The 21577-nt window shown below is 43.4% G+C and overlaps 1 protein-coding gene across 2 annotated transcripts in view; it reads right to left on the bottom strand.

Moving 5' to 3' along the window:
- Positions 1 to 21577, bottom strand: part of LOC146513407 (neuronal acetylcholine receptor subunit alpha-7) — a 121558-nt gene that overhangs the window by 44648 nt on the left and 55333 nt on the right. The window contains exon 10 of one of the 2 annotated variants that reach the window (XR_014874930.1): positions 15307 to 17291. Coding sequence is in view for 1 of the 2 variants with exons in the window: in XM_085165411.1 (XP_085021537.1) it covers positions 16707 to 17291 (585 nt within the window). In the remaining variant the exon portion in view is untranslated. Of the gene's footprint in view, positions 1 to 11431; positions 17292 to 21577 lie in introns of those variants that run through there. The other variant, XM_085165411.1, reaches the window with a different exon arrangement.

Raw genomic sequence — 21577 nt, 5'->3', positions numbered from 1 at the left:
CTACCTCCTGAGCTACAGCCACTAGGTAGCATGTCAGAGTAGGGATGGGTATCGTTTAGGTTTTATCTGATACCGGTGCCAAACCGGTACTTTTGAAACGGTGCCGGTGCTTAAACGGTGCTCGAACCGGTGCTTAAAGAATGGAGAACACAAAATTGGTCCAAAAACCTCTCATGTTCAGCTGTTTTTTTAGTAAAAAGATAACAATGTTAGCCTTTTCTGCAGCTATAGGGCATATATGGTATCACTCTTGGCTGGAAGCAGTGCTTTAACAATGGAAAAAACAAACATAAACTTCATGTTTAACTGTTTCCCACTTTTTATTTGGTCATTTTTGCCTTTTTGTCCAGGGTGAAGGGAGTATCTGCCATCAAACAAGAAGACAGCCGCATGTAGCTATGATGGTGTTTGCTAGTTCACCTTACATGCATTAATGTAATAACGTGGTTAGCCTACTCAACGTAAATTATACACGAACAACATTAAGCTACTCACGCAGAGAAGAACGGCTGCTGCTGCATCATCATCATCCTCATCATTTCTGCTACACTGGCAGGGCTAGGGGCCAGGACTCTCCTCTTCGGGTTTTTGGGGGATGTTGCTAACTCTTCGTCCGATAACAGGCACCACACCTGCAGTAGATGCGCTCGGTGTGAGGTCTCGCAGCAAGCTATCAAATACGGCGCATTTTTCGGCTTTTAAAAAAAACGCTATGCGTCGCCAGGTGTTTCATCGGATTTCAGGTGTTACCTCCTTTCCACAGTATCACCTTAAAGCACTTGTTGCAGGCTGCTGAGTTTGCATCTTTTGCTGTGAAGTACAGCAAGACTTTTGACCGCTTCGCCTTGGGCATTTTTAATCTGTAGCTCTGCTCTAAAAGAACGTACGTACCTGGACCCGCCTACTATCCCCGGAAACGTAAAATGATTGGCTAGAATTCAAAGTGTATCACATCTCAGGAAAAAAAAGCACCGAAATAAAGCACCGAAATGTGCGCTGCTTTTCGGTCTGGTTACTACCGTTTATGTCAGAACCGGTGCCATCATGGCACCGGATACCGGTACCCATCCCTATGTCAGAGTCTCCTCCGTTATCAAAATTAACCAAACAAATCGCACCACCAGTTAAGAACGGCCATGCACCACCACCCACTATTAAGTCAGCTGTAAGCTGGTGGTGAATGCAGTGTTTTGGGGGGTTTACGCCTCAGGATACTCCAGCACGCAGGCTGGAGGAACCTGGGGTTGAACCACGACCTTCTGATTCGGTTTTAGTTTTGGTGTAAATGGCTTCAGAGAAGAGTCGATTGGAACGTGTCTGATAATAAGCGTTCAAGAGAAGATGAGTTAAACTCCAGGGTGTTGCACGGCCTTACGCGACGAAGGAAACGTTGATGAAGCCTCTGTTCAGCGTGAGCCTGTGTCTGTATGCCAGCATGTGCAGAGGAGGCTGAAACACTTCCTCATTTATTATATATCAGCGCAGGTTTTCCCCAAACAGGCAACCCTCCTGCAGCCTGAAGCAGCCGAAACAATAGGCCTATTAATTATGCAATATATTCTCTATGCTCTGTGAAATATTGATATAAATATTTGATTCAGTACAGGTGTATTGATTTGATGATGGCAAGGGAGATGATCTTATTCCAGGTGGGGGGATGACACCAGCAGCTTACAGTGTGGACCATAAATATTTGGACACGCAGACATTTCAGGGTTTGTTTAATATCAAACACTTTCTGTCTGAAACATCTGTGCACCGATACCAACGCTGACTGTACTGTTCAATTCTGCAAAAAGCACCGTTAACTTGAGCAGGTCTGCATGAATGTTAAGCACGTCATGCCTCAGACGGTTAGCAGCCACCCAAAGTCGTTCACCGTCTTTGTCCTCTCTGGTGCAGCTTCAGTGCAGACATCTCAGCCTTTGTTGGGTCTTTTTGCCACCATGAGGTTTCGGACTGTTCTCCAGCGAGTTCTCATGAATTTATCTGACTGACCACACAGAACAGTCCTGTTTTATGCTGCTTTTATCGAATCCTCTGAGGTTCTGTTCAAACTCTTAAACACGGTCGTTTACATCTTGTTCGACAGATTATTTTTGAACCTTTGAACAGGTTCTAACGGCCGTGCTTCACATGCAGATCTGTAAATAAACCTTCTCAGGTTACAGCTGGTTTTGGTGCTTTGTTCTAAGATCTTATAGAGAACCTGAAGCACTAAACTGAATGTTTGTACCTAATGTTCCTACTGAGAACGGATGACCTGATGTTGCCCATCATGGTGTACGTCTTCCCTGAGCCCATCTGTCCATACTAGAGATGGACCGATCCGATATTACGTATCGGTATCGGTCCGATACTGACGTAAATCACTGGATCAGATATCGGAGAGAAATAAAAAATGTAATCTGATCCATTAAATATCAAAAAAGCACCTCACAAAATTTGCGACACGGCGTAACTCGGCTCATAACCGTAGCACGTCGGAGCAGTGTGGTCACGTGATAGAGCGGCTGTGTGTATTTGTAGCGTCGCTACCAATCCGGCATTTCATCTCTGAGGAAGTTTTCCCAGAGAGAAGAAAAGCAAGTGTGTAAGTTCATCTCTGAATGTTTGTAAAACATTCAACCGATATATGGAGCGACTGCCTCTCTCTCTCTCTCTCTCTCTCTCTCTACTTCAATCATAAACTGATCAATGATCAGCTGATCGTCTCTCTTCTTTGTTTTTGTCTCACTTCTCACCACAAAGAGGAAACCAGCGGCTGAACAACAGCAGCACGTTTAAGCTTGATCAGCTGTTGTTAGAATTTATTTAATATTATTTCTACACCAGGATCTTTTTCTACAGCTGACGTAACTGTGCAGGGGCGGAGCTAGCAAAGTTTAGCCAGGGGGGCCGATAGGGCATGAACAGGGAAAAGGGGGCACAAAGACATACTTTTCTTTCTTATTCTCATTTAAAATGTCGAGCTTTTAATAAATAATTATCTGAATCTTACACCCAAAGTTTTAATCTGATGTAAAATGTATAGAAGTCCATTACTGTATATAGTAACTGTTAAGTCTAATATACCCTAGTAAGCTATACTACTTTTTCCTTTGGGAAGATACCATCTGTGCAGTCTGCAGTTCTGTAGAAGAAAGATGTTGAATCTATTTAATTATTCTTGAAAAATAATTTATTTCTGTGCATTTTTTCCCCTGCATCAAATTAAATTTGATTACGTCGATTAAGCATCATGAGGTGGAGCGTGGGGGGTGGTTCCCTATTTTTTTTTTTGCTGGAGTTTGCAACCCTATTAGTTGGGTTGCTTAATATTTCTGCTAAGTACTCTTTAAAATAGCAGAATAGGGAGGATGGAGCAGGTTTAACTTTATTAGTTTTGCTGAACTATGAAATATTTTGTTGTATTTTTTACATACAGGTATAACAGAACAGCTTTAGTGTTGTTGTTTATTTAAACTTGAGTATAAACTTATACAAAATGCAGCAAGATATTAAAAAAACGTTTTATCGATTAAAAACACACTATATCGGATTCATATCGGTATCAGTATATATCCAAATTTATGATATCGGTATCGTATCGGACATAAAAAAGTGGTATCGTGCCATCTCTAGTCCATACGCCAAAATACAGATGTTATATCCATCCACACAGGAAGTTATCACAGGCAGAGTTCCTGCAAACACGACTTCCTGCAGAGAGCAGGGACAAAATCTGCAGATAATCAGTGCTGGCTAGAAAAAAACCAGCATGACGGGCATTCGACCATCCGAGGTTTGCTGCTTGGATTTTTTGGGTATGTTCTGGTTTTCTGGATGCAGATCCACACTACCCACAGGATCGTCAAATGAAGCCTCATGCCAATTTGTTTATGAGGCATTAAACAAAAATTACAAACCAATCAACGATAATAAGCTGAGCGCTGCGAAGGCCAAGCGCTCGTTAGTGCCCAGGCTTCATTAAAATCTCGAGCACATTAATGATCAAAAACAAACCTTCCCGGTGGGAAAATGAATGACAGAGCTGTGGTATTTAATAATATGCAGGATTGCTTTTAACTGCTAAGTTTGCTGTTAATTAACACAGACACTGTGATATAATCTAACCTCTTAACCTCCCCCAGATCACCAGCAAGCAATCTAAAGTAAGAGTTTGCGTTCAGAGAACATCCGTCTCTTTGCATCGAATGTTCAGCTACCTGCAAACAGAAAAGCTCGTAATGAAACGGCTTCATCTGAAAGGTTTCATCTTCTACTTTTTGAGCATTTATCTTTAAGATGTGGTTAAAATGGGTTTCCAGTTGAGTCAGTAGGCCAACCACTGGCTGCTTCTGTATTGTTTAAAAATAGGCATGACTGAGGGAGGAGCTCCTGTCTGAAATCGTAAGTTTGTGTGTTCAGAACTGTGGAAGACGTCTAAGCCTTTACCTGTGTGCTGCTGGGAGAGTAGACTTTGTCAAACTGGAACTTCTTTCTACTTCCTTTCTGGATGACGACCACCTCCTGGTCATCCAAGCAGCTGGAGGCCGAGCTTTTCCTGCAGCGGCAGAACGCCCGGGTGTTCCCCTGCAGCTCGAGCAGCTCGTTGTACAGGCTCTTCCTCTCCACCGCCTCCTTCCTGTCGAGGGATCGTAGCTTCTCCACCTCGCTGGTTGCCTCCTGTTCCACTTGAGCCAACTTCCCCAGAGGACAATCGAACTGCCCCAGGTGGTTCTTAATGTCAGCGAGTGCCAGGTGAACTACGGAGCGAAGGTGCTTGTTTGAGACGTTCAGCTCCCGGGTCAGCCAGGTCATGTGGCCGATGTCCACAGCAGGCTTGATGACGGGTTTGGCAGGTGGGACGGGAGAAGCTCGGCGGTTCAGGAGGGATCAGATCTTCTCCCGGAGCTCCTGCTTGTCAGCCTCGAGCTCCGCGAGCTTCTGATTTGGGTGCTGATCAACATCAGATAGCGGACTTCCCTCACTCTCTCTCTCCTGTAGGGTTAAAGCAGCATGTTTGATCACATGGTGCTCAGATATCTGATAAAAATAAAGATAATATAACGTCTTCTGACTCAAATGTTCCCAAAAAGCACCACTATAGCTTTGGATGCAAAACAACGTTTGGAGAGTTAGTAGAGTTGGGCTGTTCTGTGTGCAGTGCTAGCTGGAGGCTAGCCCCAGAGCTAGCATCAGGGTTGTTCCAAAGATTTAGGCGATTACTGACTGGCTGAAAAACCAGCCGATGCAAGCGTTGTAGGTCAGAGCACGAATGGAGTAATCTTGTGATCTTTCCACTCTCCAAAAGAAAGTTGCCAACCTGAAGGAGTTGAGGTCGTGATAGTTGTGATTTCCTCCTGGGGGGGCTGCAGGAGGATATCTCCAAACATGTCAGACGGAGATGACCTCATCGGGGTCGTAGTTACGCTGTCTGAGAGCTGCCGTGATCTCCTTCTGGTCCACCAGGCCTCGAACACAAAATCCAAAACTTATTTCAATGACAGGCAGAGGTGGGAAGTACCAAAGTACAAATACTTCGTTTCTGTACTTCAGTAGAGCTGTCAGGTATCTGTACTTTACTTGAGTACTTATTTTTCTGACAACCTTTTACTTTTACTCCCTACATTAAACCAATATCTGTACTTTCTCCTCCTCACAACTTTAAAACAGGCTCATTACTTTGGATTAAGGTGTTTGAGAGGAAATATTTCATGTCACTGCGAGCCTCCGAACATCAAACTGATTTGAGCCTAAACAGAAACACATGAGAGGAAATCCTGTTTCTGTATTGATCACCAGGAGATGCCACGTGAAAAGAGATGAAAGAGGCAAAACCAGGTGCCACGGTCGGGGGTTAAGTGGACCCCCGTGCCTTTTGTTTTGCCACAACGAGAGCAGGTGTCCATAAGTTGCGGTACTTTAGCATCTACAGTGACTTGCAAAAGTATTCGTCCCCCTTGAACTTTCCCACATTTTGTCACATTACAGCCACAAACATGAATCAATGTTATTGGAATTCCAGGTGAAAGACCAACACAAAGTGGTGAACACGTGAGAAGTGGAACGAAAATCAAACATGATTCCAAACATTTTTTACAAATAAATAACTGAACAGTGGGGTGTGCGTAATTATTCAGCCCCCTGAGTCAATACTTTGTAGAACCACGTTTTAGCAGTTTTCAGATCTTGCCACAGATTCTCGATTGGATTTAGATCTGGACTTTGACTGGGCCGTTCTAACACATGGATATGTTTTGTTTTAAACCATCGTTGCCCTGGCTTTATGTTCAGGGTCGTTGTCCTATTGGAAGCTGAACCTCCGCCCCAGTCTCAAGTCTTTTGCAGACTCCAAGAGGTTTTCTTCCAAGATATTTGGCTCCATCCATCTTCCCATCAACTCTGACCAGCTTCCCTGTCCCTGCTGAAGAGAAGCCCCCCCAGAGCATGATGCTGCCACCACCATATCTGACAGTGGGGATGGTGTGTTCAGAGTCATGTGCAGTGTTAGTTTTCCACACATAGCGTTTTGCATGTTGGTCTCATGTGACCAGAGCAGCTTCTTCCACATGTTTGCCGTGTCCCCCACATGTTTGCTGTGTCCCCCACATGTTCGCTGTGTCCCCCACATGTTCGCTGTGTCCCCCACATGTTCGCCGTGTCCCCCACATGGCTTGTGGCAAACTGCAAACAGGACTTCTTATGGTTTTCTGTTAACAATGGCTTTCTTCTTGCCACTCTTCCATAAAGGCCAACTTTGTGCAGTGCACGACTAATAGTTGTCCTGTGGACAGATTCCCCACCTGAGCTGTAGATCTCTGCAGCTCGTCCAGAGTCACCATGGGCCTCTTGGCTGCATTTCTGATCAACTCCTTGTTCTGCTGTGAGTTTAGGTGGACGGCCTTGTCTTGGTAGGTTTACAGTTGTGCCATACTCCTTCATTTCTGAATGATTGCTTGAACAGAGCTCCGTGGGATGTTCAAGGCTTGGGAAATCTTTTTGTAGCCTAAGCCTGCTTTAAATTTCTCAATAACTTTATCCCTGACCTGTCTGCTGTGTTCTTTGGACTTCATGGTGTTGTTGTCCCAATATTCTCTCAGACAACCTCTGAGGCGTCACAGAGCAGCTGTATTTGTACTGACATTAGATTACACACAGGTGCTCTCTGTTTAGTCATTAGCACTCATCAGGCTGTCTATGTGCAACTGACTGCACTCAGACCAAAGGGGGCTTTCACCTGGAATTCCAATAACATTGATTCATGTTTGTGGCTGTAATGTGACAAAATGTGGGAAAGTTCAAGGGGGCGAATACTTTTGCAAACCACTGTAGTTCAGCTCTACAGAAGTAGCATAAAGGAAGTAATGTTTAAGTGTCAGGTCATCTGAAATGCAGCGTTTCTATCAGCTCGACAAACATCAGCAAACACACAAACTGTGTGTGTCACAGTGTGTTGCAGCTAAAGGCCCAGCTGGTGTATCTGACAGGGAGAATAACACTAACTGTGTCATTTAGAGGCTGCAGGTTGGTGCAGGATAAACGGATGAGTTTGCTGTTTGCTGTACTCAAAGTCCATCTCTACAAGCAACAGAAAATAGTTATTAAAATTTAGACTGAAATAAAGTTTGTATTCATTAGCTTTGCATACTTATAGGCGATAATAATGTTCTTTAAGGAGCTACATTTACTTTCTTACTTTAAATACATTTCAGAGTCGGTACTTTTTCACTTTTACTGGAGTAAAAGAGTTCAATCAGTACTTTAACTTTTACTGGAGTATTTTTCTACACTAGTATCTCCTCCTTTTCTTTTACACGGCAAGGATTTTCTCTACACAGTTCATCACACAGAAGCACCACCTTTCTCCAAAGGAACATGAGCATCATTTGGTGTCCAAGTGGGATTGCTCCACAAACTGAGCACAGCATGTGTTTGTAGGCCAAGAACAAACTCGGCCATGGCCCGGTAGATTAGCCGATCTCAGTGAACCCGAAGGCTGATGATAAGCTCATATAAGACGTGCTTTGTGAGCTTCTTTGGCTTCAGCCAGTCAATGTCATCTATGTTGTCACTGATGCCTGCTTTGGGATATGAACATCCATCTTCCAGCCCGGTGCCACTGGCCGGTTGGGCTACACCTTGGGCAGGTCAGCAGTCCATCACAGGCAGACTGACAATGCTCACAACCAGTTTAGATTATTTAACCCAACATGCACGTCTTTGGACTGCGTGAAGAAACCGGCCAGTGGAGAACAAGGAAAGTCCAGATAGAAAAGAAGACTGCTCCACCATGTCATCATTTACAAACACAATCTGATGTTAGGGTAACTCTAATAAGCAGCCGCCCACATGGTTACATCTCCATGCACCATGTTCCTCACCGTGACTCGTTGGACTCGAGCTTTGCCGAACTCTGCGTTCGTCTCCCACTGAAGCGGCAGCAGCAGCCAGAGGCCGACTCGGGATCCCAACCTGCAGATATTCCCCCTCTCCTGCACGGAAACAGCAGAACGAGATGGAAGAACCAAACTCACATGCTTCTGAAACGGCAGAGCTAACGATAAGTGAATGCAGCACTTTATCTAGGCTGGTGCACAGTTTACACAGCATCGCACTCCTGCAGTGCAGACTGGACTGTCTCAGCAGCAGGTTCTCTCACAGACTTTAATCTGTCATCATGACTTTTCTGCATCAACATTTGTAAAGGCTTTTGTAAGTGCAGGCACAGCAGTGCTTTTTTTTTTTAGATGCTGCCGTCCTCCCAGGCCGTCGGCCGGCTGCTGCCGTGAGTCTGCAGCTGACCGGAGCCCTGGAGGAAAGAGCGTCCTGTCATCTCTCCCGTTTTCATGGAGGAAACTCTCGAAGTGCAGAGACACTTCTTCCCCCTCTGCCGCAGTTTCCTGGTATTAACACAAAAGCCACTCAGCTGGAGTGCTGGATGTGTGCGTGCTGTTCTGGTCGATCACAGAATATTATCAGCACCGTTTACATGCTTTATGCCTCATTTCCAGCAGAGAAAGACTCTAATCCGCTCAAAGGATGGAAAATGTGAAGGAGAGCATCGATTTTCAGCTCGTCCTGCTGGTAAAGACCTCCCACATCCTACTACACCGAAGTAATTCAGTAATAGGCGAACAGCTAAACATCAGAGAAGTTCCTGTTTTTCACCATGCACGACAAAAATTCTTCCCTGTTTTGTTTTGTTGGTAGTTTTTTGTTGTTTTTTCCCACATTTTAAATTAAGAACATTTCTATGAATTAACATCAGCTTTCTGTAACTGCAGGACAGTCTGAGCAACACCTTTTTTATTTTACACATTCATTTCTTATCATTTTCTCAGATTGTCCCACAACTAATGTTGTGATATCTCAGGACTAAAGATGCAGTTAAACTAGTTTGCACTGACAGAAAGAGCAGTTTGGTCTGGTCACACCTTAAAAGCTGGCTGTGAATAATTAGTAAGTAATTAGGGAGCATTGCAGGCCCCTGATTACTCCTGCAGAGGTCACACCCACTCACAGATACTGGAGGACCAGCGAGTCCTGTCATGAATAGTATAACAGAGCCCTGACCTTCATCTTCATCACACACACACACACACACTCCTTCCCAGTGGATCCAGTGGATACAAACAGTGTGGAGGAAACGTTACCTGCAGGGTGTCGTTGCTCCCTCCTGCAGGTGTGGAGGCCTCCAAGCTCCGCCTCTCAGGCTTCTAGCGTGCCCAGCCGAGGCTCCTCACTGACAGACGCTCCGCTGCTCATCACGACATCCACAGACTCAGAAGCATCCAGAGAGAAAAGGCGACAGAGAGGGAGCTGGCAGTGATGTCAGCCTGACAGGTGAGAACAGGTAATCTGACACACGGGAGTGTCTCCTGTCACCTCTGAGGACGACTTAAAGGGGTTTCCCTTCTCACGAGGTCTTGTTAATGGTTTTTATGAATGATTTAAATGTGATTTCAGTATTTATCATGTGACAAACTGCTGGTTTATCAACCTGCTGTTGGTCATTTCTCCAAGAAGCTGCTGTGAAGAGAAGATCTTCAAAGTTTTACCCTCAGTGTTCCTGCTCTGCACTGCTGAAGATCAACACTAGAGGGCAGCATCTACACACTAAGACACTGCAGGGAACACGACTCCTGTTACTCATCCTGGAGAAGGTCGATGGTGTTAATACAGGAACATTTTAGACTCACCTGTTCAGCCTTTCATGACCGTCCCACAGCTCTGCTTTCTTCTGCTTTGTTCAACACCAGCATCGGTCATTTAACCTTGCTTTAGGGTTAATCTCACTGTCGTGACCTCAGTCAGCAGTTTGCATCCTTCACTGTTGCCCAGGGGCGTGTCTAGAAGTGGGCGTGAGGTGGCACCTGCCCTCCCTGAAATCTGATTGGCCCCTTGGGACTACGCTGGGCTGGAGCACTGCTCCTCTTTTAGCCCCCACCATGTTGGATGAGACAGGAACATTTACTCAGGTTTTATGTACTTTTTCTTCATTGAAGTATTTCCACACACTTTATATTTTGAGTGAAATCACTGCATGATCGATCTGCTAATCAATATATTAGTGATTAAAACCATCATCAGCTGGAACATTAAAGATATACACATCAGTAAATCTATAATTATAGATTTATATTATAATTATATATATATTATATATATATATTTATAATATAAATCTATAATTTATATTATAAATATATATATATAATATATATATAATTATAATATAAATCTATAATTTATATTATAGATATATATATATATATATATATACATACATATATATATATATAGATATATATATATATGTATATATATCTATAATATAAATTATAGATTTATATTATAATTATATATATATAATATATATATAATTATAATATAAATCTATAATTATAGATTTATAATTATAATATAAATTATATATCTATATATATAGATATATATACATACATATATATATATAGATATATATACATACATATATAGATACATATATATAGATATATAGATATATTATATATCTATATATCTATATATATATATATATATATATAGATATATAATTTATATTATAATTATATATATATTATATATATATAATTATAATATAATCTATAATTATATATATATAATTATAATATAATCTATAATTATATATATATATATATATATAATTATAGATTTATATTATATATATATATATATATATATTTATATTATATATATATATATATATATATTTATATTATATATATATATATATATATTTATATTATATATATATATATATATATATATTTATATTATATATATATATATATATATATATATATATATATATATATATATATATATATATATATATATAATTATAATTATAGATATATATATTATATTCTATATAATTATATAGCCCAGTAACATCATCATATATTTGAATACACAACCACTCAGCTATTAGGCTACTTAAAAAGATTATAACTTTTAATTAAGTAAAAGATTTTAATATTTTTTTGCACTTTGCAGAACACAAAGAACACAAAAGAGTAGAGTGTGTCTGCATGCTGATTCAGCAGGGATAATATTAGAGAAGGAAAGCAGAGAATATTTATTTGCAAGTGAAAGAGGATTCCTGAGAGCCTGACGACAGGAAGTTACTGATGCTCAGACTGTCGTGGAGGAAGAACCCCTGACTGCCTGCTTACCATGTCCCCACAATACTAGAGCCAAAGCCACACTTATCAGAGGGCGAACAGGCACGTCCATGCCAGTTCACCCCAAATCACACACGTGCAGTCATCGAGCTGTGAAGACGGTTTGAAATCCGCTCGTGTGCAGCAGATTTACCACAGTGCAGAGGTGGGAGTGCTCAAAATGTGTGAGTGGAACGAGCGTGCTGGAGTAGTGCTGCAGGGCTGACAGTTTAAGGTGTTTTAGCTCCGCCTCCTGCTACACCTGAAATGAAGCCTGAGCTTCTGGCTCACATGGATTATGTGCACAGGTGACCTCGTTATCATGTGGCCATGTTTAATGCGAACATGCACCACGGCAGCAGGATGCAGAGGAATAAATATATGTGAAAGGTTTACCCTCTTATATGAACAGTTTCTCTTCTTCAGCGTTCGGCTGTTTTGGATGTGTCATGAAACGTGCTCCCAGAACTCGCTTCAGGCAGACAAAGTGAGAGCAGCTGGTGATCCCAGCAGATATATTGTATCCCAGTCTGTGAGCCATGGAGCAGTAAAATCCTCGCCGATTGCTCCTTTGAAAAGAGGTGGACGCGTTTCTGCTCCCGGAGGAGCTGCCGGCTGTTCTGGCAGCAGAGCGGCGGGTCGAGCGGCGGGTGAATAACAGCAGGACTCATTGTGCCTCGGCTCGGGCTCCACACCGCAGGCCAAATTAAAAATGACACGCAATGAAAGAGCGAAGGAAACGAGTTTCCCCCAGAGAACAATCTGGAAAATTACCCTCCATTCACACAGACAGGGAGAGTATTGACAGAGTGTCACACTCGCTCACAGCCAATCAGCTATGTTGCTTTCTATCAGAGTGGACTCAGAACATCTGCTGCTCCTCAAACGCAGCGCCTGTGTCTGCGTGGAGCTCAGAGACGCCTTACTGGAACAGGTGCTGAAGCGCGTTAGGTGACCTAAAGCAGCACTGCAGGACAGGAGGAGCAAACCCACAGCATGTTTGTCCTCGTCTACACAGGTAATGAAGTCACAGCAGCCATATTATTGTTCAGGTAATCGCACTAAAAATTATCCAACTGGCTCCAACAGCACAAACACGGTCCAGATGTTCAGACAGCTAGCAGCTACAACCGCCTGTGTCGCCATCCACCTGTCAGTCAAAGAGGCCACGCCTCTAATAATGCAGAGTTTATCAGGCTGTAAACATGTTTATTTCTGCTGTAAAGTTTTCATTTGGGAGTCTGTGGGGACCGACCGTAGAAAATGCGGAAAACGTCTCTATCGCCCCCTGGTGTCTGGCTGCAGTATAGGTCATAAACCCCGCCCCCTACATGTTAGCGGATGGGGCCAGGGTCAGACAAAAAAATTATAATAAACGCTGATTTATGTCCAATGAGTCTCCTTTCCCATAAGTTTGATTCTAATTCCTACCGCGGTGATGTTAAATTGGGGTGAAACGTCATTATAAGAGCTTTGACTGACAGCTGCAGTCACGGAGAAACTTGCGTATCTCTGTTCGGGAATAGCAGATAGAGCGTAGGCTCTGAGAGGACGCCCAGCGTTTACGCTACGAAGACACGACCGAGCGTTTTAACCTGACAGCCTGAGGTGTTCTTCAGTAAACTGGACTACCCAACAGAAGAACTGGACTACCCGACAGGAGAACTGGACTACCCGACAGAAGGACTGGACTACCCGACAGGAGAACTGGACTACCCGACAGAAGGACTGGACTACCCGACAGAAGGACTGGACTACCCGACAGGAGAACTGGACTATCCGACAGAAGGACTGGACTACCCGACAGAAGGACTGGACTACCCGACAGGAGAACTGGACTACCCGACAGAAGGACTGGACTACCCGACAGAAGGACTGGACTACCCGACAGAAGGACTGGACTACCCGACAGAAGGACTGGACTACCCGACAGGAGAACTGGACTACCTGAGGCTGTTGGGGAAACTCATTTTGTAGAGTTTGTTTAGCTTCTTTTCTACAGTCACTGGGACTGACCTGCTGGAGCCTCTGCTGGACGTTAGAGGAACTGCAGTTTTTTGTCATTTCCTGCACGTTTTCCCTGAAGCGCTGACGTTTGGATCCGCTCAGAGCTCTAAAATCCCGCACAGGCTTCTTTCTGCATGAGGCCTTTTTCCAAACAGCTGCTTGTTGCTTGAAGAAAACATTTTCTTACTTACTGAATATTTTGCAGAAAGATCTAAACGTGAACACACCTTTTTTTAAAGAATGTGGTGAAAGAAGCATGCAGTTCTTTTTCTTTGGAGGAAACTGGCGCTTTATTGTTGCGGGTATACACACATCATGTGTTTCACATTCTTTAAAATGCTGTGAGTTTAAATGGCTGCTACCTTGGTCAAGCCTCTCTTCTAAGATAGACGTGATATATAAAAATAAATAATGGGAAGCACAGTTTGAAAGGATCACTATAAAAAGGGAAGAACCTGGCAGCATGTATTCACGCCGCTGTATACAAGGAGCATCATTTCTACATATTTTAAGCTTTTCTCACGTCTCTCTGGGACTGAGGAAGCAGAGATGGGGAGATGCAGAGTTCCTTCTGATACAAATGACTCACTGAAGGAATAAACTGTCCTTCGTACCAGCACTAAAATAGGTGAACTGGAAAGGATTGGAAAGGTTTGCAATTCATATATATCTACATGTTTGTTGTTGCATGCTGTTTTCCTTCCTGAAACTTAGTGGAAACAATGATGCGTTCAAGGACACTGTCCATTTAATGCCTCTGTGTATATCTATGATGGCACAAAAGACAAAAACTGCAGACGAACATCGTGTTTGGAGTAAAGACGAACAGGCAGACGCAGTAAAACTATGGTGTCCACTGGTGTACAGAAACGTTATCACTGTAGGATCATTTTAATGCTTAATGGACTGAAAGAGCACAGATGATACAAGCACAACAGACTGCACATCTCACAGCATCCACCAGGTCACTGGTCAACCATCCAGGGTTGGTTTGTGGTTAATGTTGCGGGGAGGGATAGCTCAGTAGGTGGAGTGGTGGCCCCATGATGGGAAGGTTGGGTTACGTCCATCACACTCAGATAAAGAAATCTCTGAGACTTCATTGGACGTCCAACCCTGCACCTGGTGACCTGGTGGATGTTGACAGGTTAAACTATGTTTGTGAGAAAGTATTTTCCCCACATTATTTTGCATATTTGTCATACTTACATGTTTCCAATCAACAAACTCTTTTTAATATTGAACGAAGATAAACCAAGACAAGAGTTATCAAACCCACCTGCCCTGTGTGCGAAAGTAAATCTGATAACTGGCTGTTCAACCAACAGCAAGACCTGCAGTCTCATGTTTGTGATCCATTCAGGGAGTCTTTCACATCACTGTGGAGGAATTTTGTCTTCTTTTCAGGATTATTTGAATTCAGACACACTGGAGGTTTTCCAGCATGAACGCCTGCTGAAGGTCACGCGGACGCACCTCAGTCTGACTGAAGTCCAGGTTAGGGCTGGGCGATATGGCCTAAAATTCATATCGCGATATAATTTGAAGCATGTGCGGTGACGATATATATCACAATATATTCTTTTCTTCTGTATAACGTATTTTCCACACTTAAAATCCTTTAATTTTCTCAAAAATCCAGAGTGTGCCTTATGTATGAATTCTGGTTGTGCTTATTGACCTCGAACCGATTTTGGCAGAAATCTGTTAAAAATGTTTTAGTACAACTTTGGTAAGCTCACTGCTTGATGGATTGTCAGAGCATTACGGCTGCCGTAGTGAGGAGCTTCACGGAGTAATCTGGGTCCTAAACTCCGTCAGCTTCAGGTCCCAAAGTCAAACGAACACTGAGAGTTAAAAAAGGTCTAAATTCTTTCATCTTTAATAAAATCATCAGTGTTGCTGCTTTACCAGGTGTAACAATTAAGTTTAACATCCATGAAAACAGAATTTATTAAATTTAACGGAGTTAGAAGTTAACAGGAAGTTAGCTCGCTAGCTTCCACCTAAACATGTTGTGCTACGTGATTGCTAGCAATGTTAGCATAACATTAGCAGTAAAGCTGGAGGATGAACGCCAACTTTTTTTCCACTCGATAAAAGTTAACGTGGGGGATTCTGGTGGTCAGGGACAAATGCAATCGCAGAGAAGGCGCAGCTTGATGACATCATCAACATGCGCTGTCGCGATAGAGCGATATAGTCAAAATCTCTATTGTTGGCCAAATTTATATAGTTTCTATCGTATATCGTTTCTATCGCCCACCCCTAGTCCAGACTTTGACTCGGATGCTCTTGGAGTAATTTTGGAAGGTCGGTCACTCCTGGAACGGCTCAGCTCTGTTCTAGGTTTTCTCCATGTGTGGATAACGGCTCTCACTGTGGTTCACTGAACTTCACTGAATGTGGTTAATCACAGTTACTTCATGATGTATTAAGAGTAGGACAGTTAGTTTTTCCACACAGGGAAGGTAGGTCGGGATAACTTTTTTTAAATAAAGTTATCATAAAAAAAGTTGTTTACTTCAAAGCACAGGCTGCTTGAAACCAAATCAGGAACATCTTTTCAAAAAGTCTTAATTCGGTTCTTCAATCGGGATCCTCAGTTGGTTCTAGAAAAATCCAGATTTCTGTTTCAGTTTGGAGCAAAAGAGACGTCCAAATTTGTGAGTGTGGTTGATTATTTTTCAACAGTTTCTGCTTCTCCAGCGCTGGGAGAACCGCCATCACGAACTAACCTGAAGAGTCTGAAACAACAATGAGGTCTGGAGCGGCTGAACAAGTGTTTGATATAAGTGAGTAAATGTCCAAAGGTCACAGTGGGAATCCACAGAGGTCCTGAAAAAAGAAAAGTACAGCAATGACATATTTCTTATTTGAAGGATAATTGTTTCTACGAGGACACGATGAGGGTGAAGTCAAAGCGCTGAGACCAAGACGTTGGTTTTCGGTTTGAGATTTCTCCATAAATATAAAAATAGAGACACTCGTTCGTCCTGTCTTCCCTCCTTAGCTGAAGAAGTCTTTGGAAATGGCTTCCACAAAGTTGGGGGCGGACATGAGGATCCCGATGGTGCAGAGGATGGTGAAGAGCGAGAACGCCACCAGGCAGAGCCGGTCGATCACCGCCGCGGCGAACTTCCACTCGCTGCAGACCGTCTCCTCCTCGTCTTGACCGCGGAAACGCCCGGCGATGTATCTCACCTCCTCCAGGATCTGGTTCAGCTCCGTCTCCAAGGCCGAACCCCCAGCTGCTCCGCCTGCTCTTCCTCCAGCTCCAACCCCTCCTCCTGCTCTCAGCACGTCTTCCTCAGCACCAACGCCGCCTCCAATGAGCCGCGAGCACAGGAGCTCAGGGTCAGCGGGGGATCCGTAGTGGAGTCCTTCCACACCCCTGAAGCCGACGTAGAGGAGGTTGCTGTTATTTACCTGCGGGTTGTGGCGCAGCGAGCCCTGGCTGACGCTGAGCTCCAGGCTGGACAGGCTGCCGCGCCGATGCTTGGCGGCGTTGTGACACGCTGGACGGACCTTCGCTTCGCCGGGGCGCCGCATCCTCAGGAACCAGGCACACCAGTTCAACAAAATCACACGAGTCTAAAGAAGAAAGAGAAGAAAGTCATTATTTCAAAGTAAATTTGATTTATTTTTCTGTTATCAAGAGTTCTTGTAGCGGTAAAAACATTTTTTTATGGGGTCGGGTTGCTAGCCCAACGCCCAACCCTCCTCCTTTCTCATCCGGGCTTGGGACCGGCCATGGCGGTATTTTTACCGCTACAGAAACGACAAGAGAGAAAAAAGATCAACCGCCATCTTGACGTTTTCCAACAACGTTGTCTTCGACGGCTGCTCAAGATCACATATCGGGATCGCGTTACCAATGAAGAAGTATATCGCCGTGCGGGAGTAGAGCCGCTCCATGTCCAAGTCACCAAGCGTCGGTTCAGATTTGCCGGTCACATCCTTCGGCTACCGGACCCGAGACCTGCCCGTGTCGCGGTTCTGTGGAACCCGAAGACCTAAAATAACATGGAGGACTTTCCTTGAAGATTTACGTTCAGTCGAACTGTCATGGGATGAAGCAACAACTGCTGCGATAGACTGAGTTCGATGGCGTTCTCTTGTCGCCCGATGCGGCGATCGGCGCGCGAGGATCTAAGTCTAAGTAAAAGTATCAGAGTTCCAGTTTTGCAATTCTGTGTTTTGGTTCCTTGGAACTTACGATTAAGATGTCGCTTTGTGCGTTTGGCTTCTCATTCTCGTATCCGTGTTTAGTATGAATCCTTCAAGTTGTTTCCTGTTTTATCATTATTACATATTTCTTATATATTTTATCTCGCTTCTTGATTAGGGTTTCCTTCTTTATTCCTTTAGATAATATTTGGACTTTTTGTTCACCTTTTGGATGTTATGATTTTAAACTTATAAATAACCTCATTATTGGAAACTCCTTTTCTGTTTGCGTTCTCGCTGAGCTATCTGTTCCCACCTTAAAGATTAAAGGTCATCATAACAAGACTCTCGGGTTTCTCAGTGCCTGAGGAAGTTTGTGTTACTTGGTCTGTATCATTTAAATGTTAGCTTAAAAGCACTTTGGCACAGAAAAAAGTGCTTGTATGAAACATGTATGAATGGGTGAATGAGGCTTGTGGTACGAAAGTGGTTCGAGTGCACAGACAGAGTTGAAAAGCACCATTTAGGTGCGAGTCCATTTACCAAGTAGGTGAAAAATCTTAGGATTTTCTGCAGCCCCGTAAAGAATGCAGCCTACAATCATCATATCATCATCCCTCCACCACGCTGACAGTTGCCAGGAGGTGTTTGGTTTCCTCCAAACGTGCTGCTGTGCTTTGTTCAGATGCAGCTTTGCAAACCTCAGCTGTTCTTTCTGTGTCTCAGGTTTAGTTTTTTCATTGAACCATTCACAGTATTTTATTGTTCTCTGATCACAGGCATGAGGACGCTCACTAAGAGCACAACCCTGCATGCCCAGTCTGTCATTACACCGCCATGAGACTGTGATGGTGAAACAGAGCAGGGCGATATGGCCAAAAATATACATCACGATATATATTTGAAAATTTGCGATAACGATATAACTGACGATATAATTTCTGCGAGACAAAATACAACTGCACAACTTTACTAGCGCAAAAAACCCCATTTAACATCCATTTAACAGTGCAAATGCAAATTCCTTGCTGACAGTTTAACCAAAAGGCATCTCCAGTAGAAATGTGCTGACATATCCTGAGCATAACCATGTATAATAGCCACTGAAGTTAAAAAGAGCTGCTTTGCAACATTAAACTGCAGTGTGCCAAATAAAAAAGTCAAATACGTATTTTTCGGACCATAAGGCACACAAGATTATTGTGGTGGGGCGTGGCCTGCGGTGCCGTGCAGGGAGGGCGGACGCACCTGCACAGCATCCTTAATCACGTCCGCCAAGTTAAAAACACGAGGACTCAGGGGTTGCGGGGTTGTGGTGTGAGGTGATGTAAATAAAATGGCTCAAAACACTGATCCCTGGACCCGCCGTGCCTTATTCACACCACACTGGTGCCGAAACCCAGGAGGCGGCATGGCGGGTCCTTATCGGAGCCAGGGAAGGGAGGAGCTAGCCCAGATGGTGGTCGAAATAGCGGCCACCCAGCGGGAGCAGGCAGCGGAGGTGCGTCGCCAACAGGAAGAGCTGCGGAAGGAGAGTGAACGCCACCTGGGGAAGATGGCGGAGCTGGCAGCGTTGCTCCAGGCCTGGGCGACCTCGACGCCGCCACCCCCACCGGGGTATACTGACAATGGTAAAGCGGTGGAGGAGCATTAAAGCATTAAAAAAACATTATCTACCAGCTAGCCCAACTTCAGTAACCCTGCAAACGTCACTGCTGTTTAGTTTTCTGTCTTCATTTATGTTGGAAGTGACAGCAGAGCTGTACGTTTGAATGTTTTCAGAAATCTCTCAGTCAGAACATGCTATATCATGTTTAGCTAACTAGCAAAACTAGCGAGCTAACTTCCGCTAGCTTCCTGCTAACTTCTAACTCTGTTAAATGTAATAAATTCTGTTTTCATGGATGTCTGGATGTTAAACTTCATAGTTACACCTGGTAAAGCAGCAACGCTGATCGTTTTATTAAAGATGGAAGAATTTAGACAGTTTTAAACTCTCAGTGATGTTCGTTTGACTTTGAGACCTGAGGCGGACGGAGTTTAGGACCCAGATTACTCCCAGATTGTCCGACAAATACGGCAATAACGACGGCCGCTTGCATGTTCTACAAAAAAAATGTTCTTTGTTGTGTATCTGACGGACGAACACCAAACCAGTTCAGTCGCACCATTTTTACAAACCAATTCTGGTTCATCCGCTTCACTCAACTATCTGCTTTCTCATTCTCGGTTACCGCTGCGCTCTTTCGGCACTGCGCATGCGCGTTTTACCCATATTCTATCGCGATATTTCATTTTCTTATCGTTGCCTAGCAGAACGGTATAATATGGCCCAGCGAGGTGGTGAAACGAGGAAATTACTTATTCAGAAGAAAAATGAACTCATTAACAAGCAGATCCTTTATACCAAAATGTTTTCCCTCATTTGTTAATTACTGATCGGGTATCAGTTTGGATTTATTTGCTTACAGTGTAGAAGAGTTGCATAAATATCTGGGAAATCAGAAGCTCGTTAATATACAAATGCAAGCAGAGAGCAGCTCTGAAGTCTAATCAGATCACCTCCTCCATATGCATGTGTGAAGCTTCACATGTTCACACGGTCACGAGAAGTCAGAGAGTAAAAGAGTCACGCAGAGGCAGAGTAATTACAGCGCACTTATCTGAAAGTTGACTTTACAGGGTGCGTAAGTAAGGAAATATTTACGCGATTAAAATTCATTTATGCACAAACGTGTTTATGCGGAACAAATGTGCACGAGTGAGAGAGATACGAGCTCCGTGTGCGACGCAGGAGGAGTGGGCAGATAAAAATAGAGCATGAATAAAGTGGGAGGGGGGGCTGCTCGCCTCTCCGAGGAAATCTTCTCCAGCAGTCCAATATCTCACTGCACACACACACACTCATTAAATATTTAGCTGTCAAACGCAGTGTTGATGGACGGAGGCTGAACATCCTCAAACTGCTCAGTCTGAGTCATCCTGAGGAGCACGGACAGCACCTTAAATTACAGCCGCTTCATTTCTTTCCTGTCCGCGTCCGTCACAGTCTGCCTGGATTTCCTTTCCCTTCACGTTCTTTAAACTTCTCTTCACTTCCCACAAAAGCACCGAAACCCTCCAGACTCAAACTTGTGCTCTGAAGCCGTTTCCTTCTCCCTGAGACTGATGGGCACACAAACCTCCACAGCAGCCGCTCGCATGGTTTGAATGTCAAACTTTCTGCAGGTTTAAAGAATAATGCAACATCTCGAACACCTCTTCTCAAAATCTGCAGTCGCAGTTCTGCAAAAGCTGTATGAAATATTTTATTTCTAAATATCAAATCTGACGGTGCGTAAATATTTGTTTCTTCCTGATTTCTTATTTTTGTATTTGTCACATTTTCATAAACAAACTTTACGTTTTAGACAAAGATGATCAGAGTAAAAACGATGAAATTTGATGAGTCATCATGTTTTCGCACTATTAACCCTTTAAGACCTACCATAGAACCAAGTCCGCCACAGCTTATATTATATGTTTACATGCTGTGGAGCCATTTTTGGGAGCATTTCAAGTTGCTATACATCAATACAACCATTACAGCCTAGATTTTAATAATATGTCTGCATTAAGTGCATAGTAATTACATAAATTGCAAAAAAGTGCAATAAACTGCAAAAAAATTGAAAATCGTTTTTGTTTTTTTAACATATATTTCTAGTTAG

Source organism: Neolamprologus multifasciatus, chromosome 7, assembly GCF_963576455.1.
Source record: "Neolamprologus multifasciatus chromosome 7, fNeoMul1.2, whole genome shotgun sequence".
NCBI classification, from domain to species: Eukaryota; Metazoa; Chordata; class Actinopteri; order Cichliformes; family Cichlidae; genus Neolamprologus; species Neolamprologus multifasciatus.
Note: the sequence above shows the minus strand (reverse complement) of the source record. Positions and strands in the feature narration are given on the sequence as shown.